General features: G+C 37.0%; 1 protein-coding gene across 3 annotated transcripts in view; it reads left to right on the forward strand.

The window, feature by feature from the left end:
* The first annotated feature begins 231 nt into the window (after positions 1–231).
* The window catches only part of NAV3 (neuron navigator 3), a 375,406-nt gene continuing 354,430 nt past the window's right edge, over positions 232–21,207 (forward strand). For all 3 annotated transcript variants that reach the window (XM_081483945.1, XM_081483946.1, XM_081483947.1), the window contains exon 1: positions 232–989. In XM_081483945.1, coding sequence (XP_081340071.1) covers positions 747–989 — 243 coding nt within the window. In that variant the 5' untranslated portion in view covers positions 232–746. The remainder of the gene's footprint in view (positions 990–21,207) is intronic.

The raw sequence follows: 21,207 nt of genomic DNA on the forward strand, positions 1-21,207 counted from the left end.
ATTTAACCTGATTTCATGGGCTGAAACAGAATGAACACCATGGTTCATGGCTGTCAGTAGTGAAAAATAGCTGGAAATCAGACAAACAGCTTCATTGCTGAGATTGTTTCCGGGCTAAAAGTTCTTCCAACAGCTGTTTTTTTTGGCCATTAATCGTGTCCATTCTTTTTTTCTTTGTTTTTTGTTTAAGCTGGGGGAAATACAATTTTCTTTAAAAAGAGAATATAGGCTGATTATTTCTGAAGTCAGGAAGAATGCCTGCCCTTCTACTATTGTGGTTTCTTGGCTGCTTTGACAGTTGGACTGAAGGGTTTTTCTTTTGTTCTTTCTCACTCGCAATGCTCAGACTCAGACTGCTCTAGTGAGAAGAAAAAGTAAATCTAGGAGCTCTTTAATCCTAGAGAAAGAGGTCTGTAGCAGTTACCTACAAGAAAAGTTTCCTCCCCAAAGGAGTATTTACTATTACATGAACAGTGACGCACTGAACAGAGGAGAGAGAATGAATATATGAGAGAATGAAAACATGAAAATTCAAGCCAGCAAGAAAGAAACTTAACTAAAGATGAAGGGGAGTTTTGCCTCTTCCTGAAAGTTATATTATTAGTTTTTTTTTTGTTTTTTTTTTGAATCATGATGACTGCTAGTTTTGTTTAAAGTATTTGTTCTGGAAATACTAAAGTTGGAGTCTACCAGACTGAGGTTAGAAGCATTTTCTTTGGCAGCAAGAAGATGCTTTTATAGAAGCCATGCCTGTACTTGGGGTTGCCTCAAAACTAAGGCAGCCAGCTGTTGGGTCAAAGCCTGTTCATCCTGCTCTTCTGATACCAAGTCTTGGCACTACTGGGTCACAGCGTTCTTCTTCGAGACCTCTGGAACTTACTGAATTAGAGAACTCAATGCTTTCTTGTCAGCTCACCTTGCAATCCAACTGTGAATTTGAAGAGAAGAAACTCCTCCAAGGAAAAGCTAAGGAGAGAGAAGACAGCAAGGTTAGTGACTAAAGGTTACCTGCAGACTTTAAAGCTGAAATGCAAATTTCCTGTTAGGTAGAACATAAAGCATGTTGTGAATTGGGGAGCAGTAGAGGAATATGGGTGTAAGAAAGTTAAGCAGTTTGTATAGTCAAAAAGCCTATATACAGTTGTTGTAAAAGTTATGAACAGAATTCTCTGAATATGCCTGTGTTATCAGAACTACTTATTGATGAAGTGCCTTGTTAAATCCTAGATATCTCTCTTACTGAAAACCATAATTGATCACAAGTATGAGGTAAAGGGAAGCTATTTTTCACATACATTATAAAGTAAAAATAAGATTTATTTGTGAAAAGTCATACAGACACCATCACTTTTCTCTAAATCATTTGCATTTTATACACTTTCTGACTGAATAGTGAATCCTAGCCTCTAAAGAATTGTTAATTCATTACAATATAGAAGAAAATGAAATATGATTTTCCTTGATACTGCACATTTGTCTGGGTTTTCACTTGTAAGTTGAAACCCTAGTTTTACTTATTACTGACATCTTTTTCAGTCGTTTAATTTATGACATTTGTGAACAGTAGCTCTTGGGTTTTAAACCATACTGCACTCGTTTTCTCCAGATGCTGAAGGGTAGCATGACCCTTTAGTTGGTGAACTTCGCAAGAATTCCTTTGTACCTTGCATCACTTTTTAATGCAGCTTAACTTAGGATGTCCAGCTTTACAAAGTTACCATTCTCATCTCTGACTCCTTTGGGATGAGTTGATTTTACTCTCCCACCCAAATGTATGTTAAAAATAATTTAAGAAAAAGTCTTTGCACAGGAATCAACTGTACAAGTTAAAAAGAAAGTCACCCTTTTGTCTGAAATGTCCATTCTATCCTCACTTGTTAAAATCCTCTCAGGTACAGCCCAAATGCAACTTTCTTCATAAAGTCTCTGCTAGTTAACATTTCCTATCCCTTCATCTTCTGTTGTTCTTTATCTGTAGTAATGATTGCAACATCTTGATTTATATTGAGTTTTAATTTTCTGGATAATTTATTTCTATCCCCACTAAACTGAAAACATATTGAGCCCAGGACCTTAATCTCTGATACATTTCCCCTCCTCAATCCTTTATGCATAACAATTAAATAGTCATTGAATGGATTAATACATGAATGAATGAATCAATGAATGAAAAGACAATTATACTGAGAAAGATTTAGTTATGTTCGAGTCTCTTTGGGCCATTCTGCCTGTAAAACATATGGCTTAGAATGAATGACTTTTAAAGTGCTTCTAGTTCTACAAGTATTCCTTTTATGTTTTAGGACAGCATCTTCTACCCAAGAAAAATCATTTAAAAGAAATTAATTAATTTCAGGCTTAGAGTTCTCAGCCCAAAATAAGCATTTCAAGGTAAAAGTAGGGAAGTGTAAACTACCAACCAAAGACTAAAAGCTATTCAACTTTATGAAAATAATTAAAAGCAAATGGATGTCATTCTCTTCTAATACTCCGTGTACTCACAATGGCTTGTCTGACCTCGATGGAAGAGAAACCACTTTTCTCTCCTGACTGTGGCTGTTATCTCTGCAGGTTAAGTCCAACTTCTACTTTGATAAATGGCCTTGGCCTAAGACTTGACCACCGTAAGTACTGTTCACAAGAGAATTTTGGTTGGTCTCTTTGGTTAGTGAACATATCAGTCATACATCTGATATTCCAATAAGACTCTGTTGTAAGTAATGCTGTATTTATAAGAATGTTTTTACCATGTCACTTATCAGATTAAAAATTTTTCAATCAAATGTAAAGAATACCTAGTCAGCATTCCAGAATATTTCTAAATGTTAGAAAAGAATAAAGATTTATATAAACCTTTGAAAAAATTGAACTTGAAGAAAACATGATCAAGGTAGCTATATTAGAGAAAATTAGATTTGGCTACAAATTGTTTAAAAAAAGACTCCACAATAGCAGAATTAAAATAGGGGTTTCTTTCTTTTTCATATAAAGGCTATCTGGAAGTAAGTACTCCCTGACTGGCAGGGGCACTTCCTGAAATTGTCAGGGATCCAAGCTTTCTCCTTTTTGTTCACCATCATCATTTTGGCATCCATCTCTCAGTCTCGAGTGGATAACTGACTTTCACTCAATTAAAAAGACATGTTCTATTTCATTAAGGATTCTTCCACATCCATTTGGCCTATTTTGTAGTTCCAAGGCCTTATCTAGTTTTAGTGGAGACTGGAAAATGTAAAGTTTATTCTAAGCAACCATGTGCCCAACTAAAAATTACGGGTTCTATTTCTAAGGAAAAGAGACCATGGATAGTACCCACAATAGATGACTATCATTAAGAAACATTTATGTGGGGTATTTGGCTAGTCCTTGTACCAAACAGCCTCACAGTTTGGTGAGAGAGAACAAACCTGTATATGACAGTGTCAGAAATGGATCTTCAATCCAGTATTCCCTTCTCCTATTCTTGTTTTTGGTTAGTATACATGCCAACATTCCAGGCATCTAATCTTGATTTCCTAGTCTAACTTCTGATAATAAGCACTGCTATTTCACGTTCCATAATTTGCTAGAAATTGGAGATTTTGCTTCTGTACTGCAGCTTGGATTTATCCCCTTATGCAGATCTTCATTGATTCCTTTATGCACAAGCTTGATCCTTGTTAAGTATTTTCTGTCAATTATTGTAATAATTCCAAATTGGTCCCTTCCCCAGTGATTCTCTATCACATCTATTCAAAACATCTACCATTCTGATTGAAAAACAACAACAGAAACTTTAGTTACTTCTCCTGTCTTATATTTCAGTCCTCCAATTGGTGTCACTTCTTCTACCTTAGCTGCATCTGGCTACTCGTTTTCTCATGCTTGCTTGTCCCAACCTTTTTCAGTCGACTTAGATTCCCTGTTCTTTTTTTTTCTTTTTTTAATTGAAATATAGTTGCTATACAATTCTATATGTTACAGGTGTACAATATAGTTATTCACAACTTTTAAAGATTATACTCCATTTATAATTATTATAAAATATTGACTATTTTTCTCATGTTGTCCAATATATCCTTATAGCTTATCTTATACCTAATAGTTTGTATTTCTTACTATATTTTAACTGTACTAAGTGTGCTAAAGGACCAAGTCACTTTCAGTCATGTCCAACTCTTTGCAACCCCATGGACTGTAATCCACTAGGCTCCTAGGTCCATGGGATTCTCCAGGCAAGAATACTGGGGTGGGTTTCCATTCCCTTCTCCAAGGGATCTTCCCTACCCAGGGACCTAACCTGCATCTCTTATGTCTCCTGCATTGACAGACAGGTTCTTTCCCTCTAGCACCACCTGTGTGTGTACACTGCATTTTCCCTGTCCACTCATCTGTTGATGGATGCTTAGGTTGCATCCATATCTTGGCTGTTGTGAAAAATGCTCTATGAACATTGCTGTGCATGCATCTTTATAAATTTGGGCTTGGGGGGTTTTCCAAGAGTGGAATTGCTGGAACATATGGTAATTTCATTTTCAGTTTTTTGAGAAACTTCAATACCGATTTCCACAATTTACATTCCTACCAACAGAGTAAAAGGCTTCCCTTTTCTTCATACCCTTGCCAGCGTTTGTTATTTGTGTTCATTTTGATGATTGTCATTCTGACAGGTGTGAGGTGATAGTTCATTGTGGTCTTAAAAAATAAATAGCTTTGATTACAAATTTCATGTCCCAGTTTCATATTCCACCATGATATTTCAAGGATTTATACTTTTTTCTAACTACCTTTTGTTCTGATTTCTATCTTTTCTTGAATTTTCTAGTGTCTTTCCTCATATGGATTTGCTTTTCTTTTCTTCCTAGGTGTTCACCCAAATCAGAAAGAGAGTCACTTTGGTTAGGAGATCATACTTAAGAATCTGGAGATTAAGGTTAAGAAAGAGTGTTTTACATTGTCATGGTTCAGCAAATATCCTGTGATTAAGCATTAGACATCCCTGTTTGTGAAAGTTCCTTAGCCGACCTACCACTGAAAACTGGCCTTCACTTTTAAATTCCCAGCCTCCTTTCAGCTTGATCTGTCACCTACATATTACCTCTATTCTCATTTTTAATTTTTTTCACACATGGCTTGTTCACTCCTTCATTCTTAGATTACCTATGCAAACTAAAGTTTTTTTAAAATATTATTAGAGAAAATAATTTTTTGAGCACCTACCTTGTACTTTATAATCACAATGGTGTGATCACTCAGCTAGAGCCAGACATCCTGGAATGTGAAGTCAAGTGGGCCTTAGGAAGCATCACTACAAAACAAAGCTAGTAGAGATGATGGAATTCCAGTTGAGCTATTTCAAATCCTAAAAGATGATGCTGTGAAAGTGCTGCACTCAATATGCCAGCAAATCTGGAAAACTGAGCAGTGGCCACAGGACTGAGAAAGGCCAGTTTTTCATTTCAATTCCAAAGAAACGCAATGCCAAAGAATGCTCAAACTACCTCACAATTGCACTCATCTCACACGCTAACAAAGTAATGCTCAAAATTCTCCAAGCCAGGCTTCAACAGTATGTGAACTGTGAACTTCCTGATGCTCAAGCTGGATTTAGAAAAGGCAGAAGAACCAGAGATCAAAATGCCAACATCCGTTGGATCATCAAAAATGCAAGAGAGTTCCAGAAAAACATCTACTTCTTTATTGACTATGCCAAAGCTGACTGTGTGGATCACCACTAACTGTGTAAAATTCTTAAAGAGATGGGAATACCAGACCACCTGACCTGCCTCTTGAGAAACCTGTATGGAGATCAGGAAGCAAGAGTTAGAACTGAACGTGGAACAATGGACTGGTTCCAAATCAGGAAAGGAGTACGTCAAGGCTGTATATTGTCACCCTGTCTATTTAACTTATATGCGAACTACGTCATGAGAAATGGTGGGCTGGATGAATCTCAAGCTGTAATCAAGATTGCTGGGAGAAATATCAATAACCTCAGATATGCAGATGACACCACCTATGGCAGAACACAAAGAAGAACTAAAGAGGCTCTTGATGAGAGCAAAAGAGGAGAGGGGGAAAAAGTTGGCTTAAAACTCAACATTCAGAAAATTAAGATCATGGCATCTGGTCCCATCACTTCATGGCAAATAGATGGGCAAGCAATGGAAACAGTGAGAGATTTTATTTTTGGGGGCTCCAAAATCACTGCAGCTGGTGACTGCAGCCATGAAATTAAAAGACACTTGCTCCTTGGAAGAAAAGTTATGACCAACCTAGACAGCGTATTAAAAAGCACAGTCATTGCTTTGCCAACAAAGGTCCATCTATTCAAAGCTATAATTTTTCCAGTAGTCATTTGTGGATGTGAGAGTTGGACTATAAAGAAAGCTAAGTGCTGAAGAATTGATGTTTTTGAACTGTGATGTTGGAAAACACTCTTGAGAGTCCCTTGGACATCAGGGAGATCCAACTAGTCCATGCTAGAGGAAGTCAGTCCTGAATATTCATTGGAAGGACTGATGCTGAAGCTGAAACTCCAATACTTTGGCTATCTGATGCGAAGAGCTGACTGATATGAAAAGACCTTGATGTTGGGAAAGATTGAAGGCAGGGAGAAGGGGACGACAGAGGATGAGATGGTTGGATGGCATCACTGACTCAATGGACATGCGTTTGAGTAAATTCTGGGAGTTGGTGATGGACAGGGAGGCCTGGTGTGCTGCAGTCCATGGGGTTGCAAAGAGTCGGACACGACTGCGTGACTGAACAGAACTGAACTGATCTTGTACTTTATAGGAAATTTCTCATTTTAGTCTCACAATGTTTCAAAGAAGGCATTGTATCCACATTAACAGAGAATTAAACTGGGGCCTAGATGGAGTGGGAAAGCAGCACAGGATCAAATAGTTAAGTAGTAGTGTCAAATCCAGAGTTTCAATCTAGATTTGTCTCTACAATGCTTTTTTTTTTTTTTTTTGCCTTTACGTTACATCTTCATGATTTACTTGCAATATTCTATTTATACTTTTTCCTGCAAATTTCACCTTTTTTTAAAGGCTTACTTCCAAAGTCAAAGAAAAGAATAAATAAATTGTTGTGCAGGGTAAAAGGAAGAAAAGTTTACATTCAATTGGGGGGGTATAAAGAAAGTACTTGTACATGATAGAATGGAGGTTTGATTAATATTCTTACCCTATTAGTTGTAAGAAGAATCAAGGCAGAGATCATTTCTTACTATTTTGCTCATATAGTCCCCACACTAATGCTTTGAAAACAGAAGATACTCAGAAGCATTAAATTGAATATTTTTTTTAAAAAAACATAAATTGTGACATGGTATGTGGATAATATTGCTAATGAGGGCAGTTATTTTGTCAGATTTTACATTTGATAGAAATCCTATTCGGCTGGAACATTCAAAAAACACTTCATCATCAAGTAGTTGGAGTTTAATGCGCAGATAGGATGCCCGTGTAGAGGGGAAAAAACATTCTTTTGAGGAGAGGACTTCACAGAGGGATACCAAGTGGGAAAGCCATTATAATTTGAGCAGATTGTTAATGAAAAGAAACAGTTTAGGGGATCAGATTATAGATGTAGGCAGATGGAGGCATTTGGTAGACACTGAAGGAGTCTCTTCTTATGTAAAAATGAGACAAAATCACACTGTCAATGGCATTTCAGAGAAATCAGAGTGGAAAGGGACTAATATTATTAACTAATGCTTACAGAGGCTTGCTAGATGTCATTTATTGGACCGAGCACTTCATGGAGTATCCCATTCAGTCCTCGCAGTAGCTTTATGATAAAAGTACTGTTATCCTCATTTTACAGATGAATAAACTGGAACTGAGATTAAATTGCTTACCAGTATCTCAGTGTGGTAGAATATGGATTCAGACTAAGACTGTGTGCTTCCAGAAGATGCTGTTCTTACCAATAAACAACATTGCAACAGTGAGGACTGCTTGTGGTTCCAGGGGAAGAGAAGAAAGGCTATTGGCTGACTTAATTTCTATATGTATTAGTAAGGTTTAAGTATTTAATTAGCATTGCTAGTGAGTTGCAAATAAAACGCTGGTGTGCCCAAGTGCCTAGAATGACCAAAAGACAATTAAGTTGACACATGGTCTCCATCAAATTGTTTGAAAAACAAAAATATTGATAAATAAAAGAAGCCCCATGATAGAAATATATCGCAGCAGATGTCAGTAGAGCAGAGGGCGGTCTCTGGCCTCCAGCCAGTTCCTTCATGGCAAGGATGCCTGGTTGCTGAGGACTGTGGACACTCCTGTTGGCTCGCTCACACGGCAGCACTTCCAGGGCCGGCCGGGCCCACAGCTGCATAGGTCAGCCCTCTGTCTCTAGATGATTCCTCCTGCGCTGCCTAGTTCTGCTGTGCTTGCACATTTAGTTAACTTGTATTTTAAGAAACAAGATGATTTATTTTTCTCGTTATAGCTCATGCTCCAAGTTTTATAGTGAAGCCATTAATAGTTGCTTTAATTGTTTTTGTCTTTGTGACAGCAGTAGTGTAAAGAATATTGTAATGATCTCTGAATTTTAACTTTTTCTCTGCTGGCTGAGGACTCAGATTTTCAGTAGCGTACATTTCTTTCCCTTGAGTAACAATTTACAGAAATGTGACAGTGTAATACCATAATTTATTATTTCAGTCTGTGCTTTACAAAGTCTTTAAAGAATTATACGTAATGTTTTAAACTATGAAATTACCAGAATTTCTGGTGTAAATTATACGTGATTAAATGTAATTCAAAATCTCATCCAACTTTTAAATTGTTCTTCTACAGGTGTCACTATTGAGTGAATACTTGATGCCAGTTGGCTAAATGCAGTCTTCTTAGCTTCTTCTTTTCCAGTGTTATAGACATTTTTTCTTGCCTGTAATAAAAATGAAGGTGCTTAATATATTGCTTATGGAAACATACAATCAATAGGTATGTCATTAGTTTGTAAAAAAAATAATTGCTCTATAATTGGTATTTATGCTATCATGTCTCCAGGAATTACCCTCAATCTTGAATTTAAAATACCAGATGGCATAGTTAAAAGAACATCAAATTAGGAGCTCAAAGATTTGAATTAAACTTCTGATAGATTTTGAAAGAATAAGTTATTTAAACTCTCTCAACTTCAATCTCTGTATCTGTAAAAAATAAAAGAGAACTGAGCACAACAGATCTTGATAAAGTTTTTCTAAGGGTAATATTTTTGTTATGTATTCCTTTTATTCTTCGTGATTTTTGTCCTATCAGTTATCACATTTCTCTTTTTATTCAATCTGTCTCTTCAATGGATTTTTTTGGACCAGTATTTTTCAAACTCATCACATTTTGGACCTGATGATTCTGTGATGTGGGGGAGCAGTCTTACTATCATGGGACATTTAGTGTAATTTAGGCCTTTATCTACTGCATGCTAGTAGCATCCTCCAGTTGTGACAACCAGAAATGTCTCCAGATGTTGTGAAAAGTACCTGTGGGGAAGGAGAAATCAAACTCAGTTAAGAAGCACTGCTTTAGAATCAGCTTCTGAAAATGCTCAGGTCTTTACTATATAATAATAATAACCACTATTATTATTAATCTTTTAAATGTTAAATATATTCGTTAATTTTAACATTTAATATTTAATGATTACTATTTGCAGATACACTTCTTTAAAGAGTCGTTTGTGTTCATTGCCACTATTCCAAGCTTTACATTTGCTTTACTTTTCTTGATTTCTGACTTTTGTTTTCTGAGAAGTTACTAATGGCTTTTAAAAAGAGATCTTTTCTTGGCTCACATTTACTTCTTATTTTCATCCTGTTTGTACCATTTAACATCTGCTGACCCCAATTCTCAATTTAGAATACGCCAGTTTCACTAACAAAATGACCCTGGCAAGTCAATTAATACTTAATTCTCAGCTTCTTAATCTGTAAAGTGGGGACAATAATATAAACTAACCACATAAAATTGCTCTGAAGAATAGATGAAATATTGCCTATAAACTGTGTGCCGCCATACATAGTTGGTGGTCAATTTATTACTATTACTATTATAATGCTATAAAATATGTAATACTTTAAAGATTAGCAATATTAAGTATTGTTAGTAGAACAAAGGAAATAGTGATTAATTTCCATGCGTGAGTAAAGTAACATTTCAACCATGTTTTGAAGACTAAATTTGTTTAGTCAAATAAATACAGAATAAAGAACATTTTAGATAGAATAGCATCTACCAAGGTATGAAATACTGTGCTGTGGTTAGAAAACTATAGATTATTCAGCAATCCTAAAACATAGATAAGAGAGATGTAGTTGAGATGAGGAAATGGGAAAGTGACATTAAATGCCCAATAAGTAGTTTATACTTATTCTGTAGAGGATAGGGGGAGGATATCAAAGAGACACGATTCAGTCTATATGTTAGAAAGATGAGGATAAAATAAAATATGGAAATATCCAGTAGAAAGAGAGTTTGGAAATACAGAAGTTTAGGAGTGTGTAATGGAGCAAACTTTTGTCTAAAATAACCCTCTCAAGAGTAATGGTAGAAGGACAAGTCTAGTGAAATAAACTAGAGCTTTTTGAATTAATGTACTAATTATCAACAAAACACAAAATTCTGTGTTTTGAAGTATAAGTACATTTTAATTTAAACAAAAATTTACAGTTTATTTGGAAATGGTAATTTGTGACTTTGGCAGCAAGTAGCAGTTAAAACTAATGGTAATTATTAATACTTTCTGAGTACCTACCACATGCTGGATGCTATACCCAATTTATTATTATTACAATTAAATATATGTAGAAACGGAGCTCAGAGAGGTGTGAAAATAGAGCAGGAATGACAACCTAGGTCTATATGACCCTTAAGTCCTTACTTTTCAACCTCCCTCTCTGTCTCTCTCTGATAACAATTTATAAACCACGGTCAAAATCAATCTTATTATTTCTTCTTTTTGTTGCTTCAATCACATAATGGGAAAACATAGAAAACTGTGGATTCTTGCAGGAGGGCTGAATTAAGTTTTGACAATTTTCACTTTGAACTCTTCGTCCTCTCACTGTTGCTCCATTTTTGGTCTGAGAAATGCTTTACTTTGGATTCCTGGTCATTAGAGCCAATAGAGAAATTCAATATCTGTGGGAGAGATCATTAATTGAACGCATGGCAGGATTTCTCCACTGTTCCCAGTAAATGGAACGATTTGTTAAAAAGTGTTACAAGTCTGCTTGGAGATGGGAAGACGGTAGCAAAAAATTTACCTATTTCACCATGAAATAAGATGATACAGTCTCCATCAAAGAGAAAAACCAAACAAAGAAACAAAAGCAGCAGGCCATCTCTTTTTGCTGTATTTTGATGTCTTACAGGACTCTTGTAGAATTGAAAACCTGTGGGGTGTCAGGTTCACAATTTCCCATCATGACGTGTTAAAGTAAATTTTGTAAACAATCAAAGTGTCATTTGGTTAGTTAAGGTAATGCTGAATTCTCTAACCAGTAAACTCAAGGGCTCGGTGGCTTAACATAGTAGGAGGTTATTTTTCAATCTTTTGGTTGTTCTATAATATTGGGGTTTGACAAACTGTGGTACCTAGGTCAAATCTGGGTTGGCACTCAATTTTAGTAAGTAGAGTTTTATTGGGATGCAGCTATCACATTTGTTTCTATGTTGTCAATGGTTGCTTTTGTGCAGTGAGACTAGAGTAGAGTAGTTATAATAGAGACAGTATGGCCTTAAATGCTTACTGTCTGGTCCTTTATAGAAAGTTTGCTGACATAAGTTTATGCTAACTCAGGAAATCATTTTTTTTTTTTTTTTTAGCTTGTGGTTGTACCATCCTACCTTTAGCTAACCATCAGTGAAAGAAAGAAAATAGAGGATTGTGTAAGAGACTTAGAAATTCCACATAACTCACTTCCACTTAGTTCTGTTGGCCAGAACCCTATCACAGGCTACCTAATTGCAGGAGAGGCCAGGAAATATACCCTAGCCATGCATCTGGAAATGGTTTGGTGAACTATTAGCCAGAATTTAGTTAGCCCACGACTGCCTAATTAGTCAGATGTTCAAAATCAGCCCAAATTTGCCATATTAGAAATATTCTAAGGTGCCCAGAAGTGGTTTCCAGATTGTCCAAAAGTTCTCGATATAAGGACATGTCTTTAAGTGGAAAACATTGAATGAGTGGAGGACCATAATTATATTCAAATTACTAAATGTACAGAAAGAAAACACCTTGTATTTAATTCTGCTTTTAAAAAATAGACCAGGCCCACGTACACAAATGCACCATATATTAATAATAATAGCGGCATCATGACTCCGCAGGCTGCTTCCCGCTTAATGATTTTGCTACCCGTCTTTAGTTTCTCCTGTTCGAACCGGCTGATCCAAGCTTACATCCTGAAGACAACTCTCTCTTGATCCTGTGCCCTTGTTTCTACTTGCTTTACTGCTCAGCTTGTAGCATTTTCCTCTTGCTGGATTTGGAAGCTCTCCATCAAGCTGGGAGCCAGAGGGCCAAAAGAGTGTCAGATCTGAATTCTAGAAGTGAAATGTAGAGTCGGGCTGGAGTCAAGAAGGGAGTCAGGAGCAGGAAGGAGGCGTTTGGTGGCCTCTAGATGTCAAAGGCATGGCTGCATAGTTGTGTGAGGGAATGTCTGCTCTCTCGACCTGAAGACACCACCTAGCTCTGTAGGCACATTACACATTGGCTCCAAAGTGGATCTAGTGGCAATGGATGAATGGGTCATTGACAAATCCACTGCTAGTATTGGAAGAAGCAACTCATATTGCAATCCTTTCAGACCTTGGTGAGCAAATACAAAGAACAGTGCATAAAACAAACTCTGTTCAAATGCAACATAAATTTCTAAATGACTTAATTGGTCTTCAGATTTAGTTGTACATCTGGGACTATCTACTGGGGTTTCGACTTCTCTTTGTCAGTGTTTACTGTTTAGCTTTAGCATGAGTCAATTTATTTTTATTTTTTTTTTTAGCATGGATCAATTTAAATTGCTCAGCTTTTAGACTCTGAAAAATATGCAAGTAACAGTTATTTCTTTACTGCCCCTGAATGCTTACATTGTTAATCTTGCTGTGCCTTTCTGTTTTTGGCCATTTGTTGCATTTCTACAGAGCAATATTTTTGCCAGAATCATTTATGTTATTATTTTGACCCATATACTTTTTTGGATTCTGTTTTACATTTCCTTTCTCTTCAAACCATCTGCTTTTTATAGCTATTTTTTCCTTCCTTTGGCTGGCTTTTTGATATCCACACTTGTGTGTTGCCTTCTTCCATTGAACACAAGGGTTATCATCTCCAACAATATGTTCTCTCTGCTCTTTTTCTCTGATTCAAGCTAAATCTATTGTATTCTAAAGCAAGGTTGCTATTTCACAAAGTAAATCCCTCCAAGTTCTACTTCTGTGTCTATGTTATGGTCCTGGGTGACTTTTCCTGTATCTATTAATTAGTCCATCATCAACTATTTATACTTATTATGTAAAAAGAAGTGTGTGTGTGTTTGAAAGCTCACTTTAACATGATGGGCTTTGTGGGAAATATGCTAGCAACAACTATGAGTCTTTAGCAATTTATATTTATTATTGAGAGCAACATTAAATTCCTCTTTGGTATTACTTAGAAATATCAGAAACAATTATACTGATAATTCAGGTTTCCAATAATCATAATATTTATTATACATTTGAAGTATTTTTTTTTTTTAATTTCAAGCAGTTTATTCTCTTCAATTGTGACAATCAAAAAATGTCTCCAGACATTGTCTGTCCCCTTGGTGGGGGAGAAATTGCCTTCAGTTTAGTACCACCAGTTTAAATCCTGTCTCTCTTGAAAAAAAATGCTTTAGTAGAATTAAAAAAAAATGCAACATAACTTCAAACATGTGCAAATAAAATAGGATCATAAGAAAGAACAATAGAATAAGATGAAGCTAGAGGAAAGACTGGTGTATAAAATTTATTCTGTGATGTTTTGTGTAGTTGCTAAAGATCACCTACACATTTAGATCTGAGCTTTGGAGCTGCTGATACGTGAAGGTTAAAGCAAGTGATGTTTTTATCAATGCCCAAAGCATGAGCTAATATTTCCTTAGGAGATTCACATCTTTGTCTGCTCTTTGGTGTGCAAGAAATATTTTGTAGGGGCGTAGGGAGATCTTACTGTATAATTTAAATAACAATTTTCTTGATACCATTTTTATTCCAAATTTTACTTATTGTTTTCTCCCCTTCTCCTTACCTTCTATAAGGAACCATTAAAATGAAAAAAATTCAGTCCACATAGGTGAACAGCTGTACTGGTTTTCCCAGAACTGTCCTGATTTTAGCTCTGAAAGTTTTTGTTCGGGGAATCTCTCAGTCCAGGGTGCACTGGGATGGTGGGTCATCCTAATTCTGAATCCGATGTTCTTATTTTTCTCTTTACTTTTATTTCACTTATATCTCATTATTAATTCTAATTTGGTAGTAGTTGAAAATGTATTTTATACTTACTGATTTTAAAATATCACCTTATTTAATTAAGGATTCATTGTCAGACTCAGTTCTCTAGTAAACTTTGACAGACCATGCCCTTTCTTGAATGCCATTTATTCAGATTAGAAGTAGTTTCTGTGGAGGTTTCAGTTGTTCAAAGAATGAGTCTTTTGTTTTGAGGATCAGGTATTTACATCTGCTCCTTCTTATCTCTGCCATTTTCGCTAGTGTTGGCAATAGTGAATGTTCTGTTGTTTCGTTTTGTGTGAAAGACTTAGGGTTGTCAGTAAAACATACACAGTTCCCTGCGTTCATCAGGTGATTTCCAACATAAGTTCCATAGTTGTGAGTTGAATTTGAACTATCTTGAGGTTAATTTGTTTTCTCTCCACATTCAGAAAAACAGGACTTTTCAATTTACTTCAGCAGCGTCCTTCTCCATAAGACAGACAGGATGTGGTCTGGGAGAAAGTCCACACTTTTAACAATAGCCCATTGACAAAAACTTGGGGAAGTACAGAGAGGAAGAGAGCATCTGTCTACACCCAGAATTATCAGAAGCGCGCGCGCGCGTGTGTGTGTGTGTGTGTGTGTGTGTGTGTGTATGTGTGAGAGAGAGAATCTTAGGTTTCAGAAAAATGTCTTTTAAGGTCACCCGTTTTCACTCTCTGTTTTTATTGGATGAGGAAGATTGCCTTCAAGATAACACAGCATTTTAAATTCAGGGGAGGAATTTCATCACACTTTGTCTAGTTATCCCAGGCAGAAAATTAATTCCCTCAGGCAGTAAACACATTTCATTTAGCTCTTTTGTCTGGTGTGTGTGAGGCAAGCTGAGAGAATTTAAAAAGCAAGAAGATAAAATCCAACTGAAAGATAAGACTGCAGAGGTTTCAGCAAGAAAGAAATCCTTTTAGGCCAAAAGTGGGCCAGGTGCCGCCAACTATCTACAACTCATTCTGGGTGCAATTTGAGAAAAGAGGCTGCATGCAGTAAGGGTATCACATGCACTGATTCATCCCTTTCTCTTCTGCAGCCTTGGTCAAACAGTCATTAAATTTTTAATTAAATTTAATCTTTTGAGGGGTTACAGGAAAATCTCAGACATCATATCCCTGTGTTCATTCTGTTGCATTCATAGTTTGTTTTGCCTTCCAGAGGATAGTTCCTGTCTGTATCCACCCCCTCACAATGGTGACTTGTATGAACACATTCAGTTGGAGCAGCTGCCATTGAGTTGAAAGAGTTAGACCAAGTCCCAGTGTCTGCCTTGTCTTTTGTTTTCTTCTTTTCAAGTGTGGTTGTGTAAAACTTTTGTTCACATGTCTTACCACCTGGATCCTCTGGTGAATGTGTTGCTACTCTCCAAAGGACTCGGCCATTGATACTTCCTGTTGTATAGTGGGCTTTCATTTACAGGACATCTGTAAAACCACCATATGAATTAGTCATAATAGCAAAAATGGTGTTCTAATAAATATAGTAAAACTTCAGAGGACATTCTTGAGCCAGGAGAAAGTCCCCCAAACAGATGAGTAAGACATAAGTCAACGTGTGGGTCTTATACTCTCTACCAGAAAACAGCACTTGAATTTCCTGGCAATGCAATTATGTAATAACTGTGGTTTCTTTCTGTAAACTGTGTCTCAGACAGGGAGGAAGAAGGAACCAACTGGATTGTGTAACTTTATAAATAGAAACAGCCATGTTAAAATAACAGGACTGCTCTGAGTAAAGCCTATGAATGTTGCTACTAGCTGCAAAGCTGGGCTGCTGAATGAATATAAAATCCATTCTGTGGAGTATATCTCAGGTTTGCCCAAGAATGCTTAATGGGAAAAGTCAGTGAGAAGTCCTTACCCTCCTTCCATTGTATGCCAAGTATTTTAGTTCAAGTAAATGAAAACTTTTCTCTGCTAGAAATAGTCAAGTTGGAGACATATAGGAACTTTGTCCTCCAGTATGAAAAGTAAATAATGAGCTCACACCATTTTTAATACAGCACATAATTTACTAAACACTTGGAAGAGTTTATCCTGGCAGTGGTATAAAGGATAAAAAGGTACCTATCATCTTATCTATTGAACAAAGTGTAGGCTACTTTTGCCATATGTTTCTGGAACACTAGATGATTTAAACTTTATTGCTGTTCTTTATTTTAGAGGGCAGAACCCAGGTAAATAGAGATAAATTTCTTTAATAAAGACTGAACCATCAGTCTTCTCAGCGTGATGCCATTTGATTAGATATATGTTCCAAATAAGAGACTGTGCTATGTTTGCCAGTTTGCTGAGGTTTATAGATCATAAGTTTTGACTCTCTCAGGAATGACTGTACAATAGCAGTATTTTCTGTGATTTTTGTGACTATAAAAGTGATACTAGTCCTTCCTAGATGCTGTTGACCAATTAATCTTCCGCAGCACATCTGGGAATCTTGGCATTCATTCAAAGTTCTCCCTTATCTGATTGAAATGAAATTTCTCATTTAAACTCTAACTTTAAGGAGAGTCCTATTTGATTCATGTTTATATCCCCTGAGATTCCTAATATAACATCTTGCATGCAGTAAGATTTAGAACATATTTTTGAGTTAAAAAAATAATAATGGTTTTTATAATTTGCCTTGTGATGGTTTTGTTTCAAAAAGAGCTATTGTAGAGTATTCATGTTGCTGGGGTATAAATATTGGCTCTACTGTTTTGGTATATTTCTGCTATTTTAGTGACTGAGGATCAAAATCTTCTTAATTCTGGCTTTAGTATAGTGTTCTAGTCCATCTTGAATGACTGTATCCCAATTCAGTGGTGGCTTCATAAGTCTCTATATCATCATATATATCATATGAATAGGACTTCCCTGGTGGCTCAGATGGTAAAGAATCTGCCTACAGTGTAGGAGGCCTGGGTTCGATCCCTGAGTCAGGAAAATCTGCTGGAGATGGAATGGCAATCCACTCTAGTATTCTTGCCTGGAGAATTTCATGGGCAGAAGTTCCTGGCGGGGTATAATCTGTGGGGTCTCAGAGTTGGACATGACTGAGCGACTAACACACACACATCATATGAATAGTGGAAGGGATAGTGGAGGGTCTTCTAATACAAGTTATCTGTTTTTTGCACATTGATAAAATAGAGACCTAGCAAATTGAAATGGCCTATCTTAAAGCCATATTGTCTTAAAAAGTGAATATACAAATCTTTGACCTTAGTGTTCCAGTTGTTGTTAACTTTTATTTAGGTTGTCCTAAGAATCTTGCTTGAGGAAAATGAATATGACTTTAACATCAAATCCAAGACTCATTGTTTCATAGGAAGCCAGTCATAGCTTTGTGCTGGAGGAACAGTGGGGAGATGGGAGATGTTCCAAGCAAACTCCAACACCTCACATTATCTTGGCATTCTTTGATTTCCTTGTCAGTTAAAACATAATTGATGAGATCACTCTATTTAGCAACAATGTCCATGCCCTATCAGCAGGGTAGGCTTATGGATGTTAACACAGTTTTCCTTGTCTGGGATGATGTATGATCTGGATCTTCCTCTAAGTAATCACAGATCCGTTGTAGTGTAGTAAATTCAGCCAAGTGCATTGTAATTTATATGTTGGACTTACAAGGCTTTAAGATACACTACTTTCTCCAATACGTGTAAGAAAATATAATTCTGCATTTTCTGTAACATATCTCTCCTTGCTTTCAAGCCTCGATTCTTGCTGATAGTGATAGAAAAGGACATTGATGATGATGGGAGAAACGTAAATTAGATCCCCCCTTTTTTGGTTTGTTTAGGAATGCCTCGTTAGAGTAAATATTTATTAATTGGAAGGTCAAGCTTCTTATCAGTGCTGTTTTCCGTTCTCTGTGAGATTTCTCTCCTCTTTTCTCATTTATTAAATGGCATCATCTGATAGATAAACACAGTATATTTAGGAAAGTTTGTGTGTCTTCAAGTTGTAGCAGGGGGAGTGGGAAAGGCTCTCAGGTTTGCTGGCAACTGTCTGGATCATTACTGTTCTGTGCTGTGGTGACCTCACACAGCTCTGGGCTTGCTGTGCCAATCCCTGCTGAGACTTGGGCTTTACCTACTGACTGCTAGTGACCATTGCTGGTTCCTGCATCTGCCTTGCCCAAATGCCAGCTCTCTGGGGACACGGTCCTCTCCTCATGTTCACATACCCTCACTGGGTGGAGAAACTCTGGATTCAGTGCACATCAGGAATGCTGTTTCAAACTATCTGCCTAACTGTTTCCTATTGCCATTTTCCCTGTATTTTCAGTATTGATTTTGGCAAGCGACACCTGTGTTTACGGCTTTTCAGGTGGCTAGTGGTAAAGAATCCACCCGCCAGTGCAGGAGACACAGAAAACACAGATTTGATCCCTGGGTCTGGTAGATCCCCTGGAGGAGGAAATGGCAACCCACTCCAGTTTTCTTGCCTGGGAAATCCCATGGACAGAGGAGTCCTGGGGTCGCAAAGAGCTGAACAGCGTTTAGCAGCTGAGCGCGGGCACCCTGCGTTTTGGCCCTGTGTGCGTGTATGCTAAGGTGCTTCAGCGATGTCCAACTCTTTGCAACCCTATGAACCATAACCCTCCAGGCTCCTCTCTCCATGGGATTCTCCAGGCAAGAATGCTGGAGTGAGTTGTTATGGCCTCTTCCAGGGGATCTTTCGGACACAGGGATCAAAGCCAAGTCTCTTACACCCCTGTATTGGCCGGCGGATTCTTTACCGCTAGCGCTACCTTCCAGCTACCACATAGGAAGTGGGATCAAGTTCTCTTAGCGTTCCCTCTAACCTACCGCCTGTCTGGGAACTGTTCTTATCCAACCGTCAATCCTGAGAAAGTTCTCCAGGGTCTGGAGTCATGGACTCCTATGTCTTATTTGGACTTATGGACTTCTGGTGTCTTATTTTAGACACACCCCTTGTGAATCTCCTTGCTTCCTTCCTGCTATTTGAACTTCTAAAAATTCTCACGTGACAATAGGTCTTTCTGAAAATACCTCCTGCATCCTCTGAATTGTGTTTCTTATGAACTCTGTGCTCAGGTTTTCAATTTGCTCGGTAAAAGGAAATTTTGCCGTTTTGAAAATACTTTCTCATTCAGTGAATCCTAACTTTCAAAACTACTTTGTTACTTAAAAAATATTTGAAATACAGTTGAGCAGTTAGTTCCTTGTTGTATGCTGAATTCTGTCTTCTTGAAGTTATAAATATCATTGTTTCAGTGGATGGAGGACCCAGGAGCCAAATGTCAACTAAGAAATAGAGATAAATAAGGACAAACATACGCACTGAAAAACACACTCCTTTCTACGTAAATATAATGAATATATATTGTGATCATGGAATTCACAAGTTACTGTATTTGTTTCCTAGAATGTTTAGAACATTTTCTAATTCTAGCCTCAATATCTATTATATATATCATGAAAGACCATTAATAATTAATTGTTAATGGAAAACATTATTTGATATAAAATTGAATATGTATAATATATTTGATAGCTACTTTTTAATACACATACATAAACACATATACTAAAATGTGCAGAATTGCTCATTGTGCAGAAGAGAGATAATCTTATCTATTTTTAAAAATTAGTGTCAATTTTGTTTTGTGTCACGCTATTTCTGAATTCAACTTCATTCTGAAGTAACATGGTGAAACCTCTCATTTTAATGTAGAAATCCTTCTTATTGTTCTCCGTTCTGAGCAGAGGCCTATTCCACATATAATATGGATTCTAGACTCTTTAACATCTTGACTATTCTTCTTTATACATGGCCTAGTTAGTTATGATATCTTTACATTTAAAATTAATAGCAAGTGATAGTCCCATGGTGTATTACCATTGTAGGAAGGGAGCCCCTTCCAGGGCCCAAATCTGGGCCCTTGTCTAACACTCAGAAATGAATTGTCTGAGGAGACACACGTGCTGACAAAACAAGAGATTTTATTAGGAAAGGGCACTCGGGTGGAGAGCAGTAGGGTAAGGGAACCCAGGAGAACAGCTCTGCTCCCAGTCTCAGGTTTTATGGTGATGGGATTAGTTTCCAGGTTGTCTTTAGCCAATCATTCTGACTCAGAGTCCTTCCTGGTTCATCCAAGATGGAAGCCAGAGAAAAGGATTCTGGGAGGTAGTCGGACATGTGATGTCTCCTTTTGACCTTTCCTGAACTCTTCTGGTTGGTGGAGGCTTATTAGTTCTGTGTTCCTTACCAGGACCTCCTGTCCTAAAACAACTCATGCAAATGGTTACTATGGTGGCTGGCCAGGGTAGATGGTTTCTGTGAGTTTTATTCTCCTAACATTACTGACAAAGAGCCTATGGTTTCCTTAGCTCTTACAATGGAAGGTTGCTTGTGCCTTTTGTTTGAGAGTAAAACATCTTTAGCAAATTTTTGGCAGTGCTAATATTATAAGCACAAACTGAACTTGAATTTGAATAAATCTTAATAAACCCCACTGATCTGTTTTTATGATCATTGTCAATGCAAGTGTCCTCCTCAACATTTTAATTTGTGAATAAACCACAGTTGCTTGTCTTTTTTTTTAGCTTTATTTAGCTTTACATAAAGGTAAGTGAAAAAGTTGGGATATAAAGTTGTGTGATGATTTTAATCCAGTTATGTGTCTCTGTGTATATATGTGTATTATATGTGTCTTTGGATAATAATGTGATTTTAAATCCAGC

The sequence above is a fragment of the Giraffa tippelskirchi genome, chromosome 4 (genome assembly GCF_054371585.1).
Source record: "Giraffa tippelskirchi isolate mGirTip1 chromosome 4, T2T-mGirTip1v1.2.pri, whole genome shotgun sequence".
Classification (NCBI taxonomy): domain Eukaryota; kingdom Metazoa; phylum Chordata; class Mammalia; order Artiodactyla; family Giraffidae; genus Giraffa; species Giraffa tippelskirchi.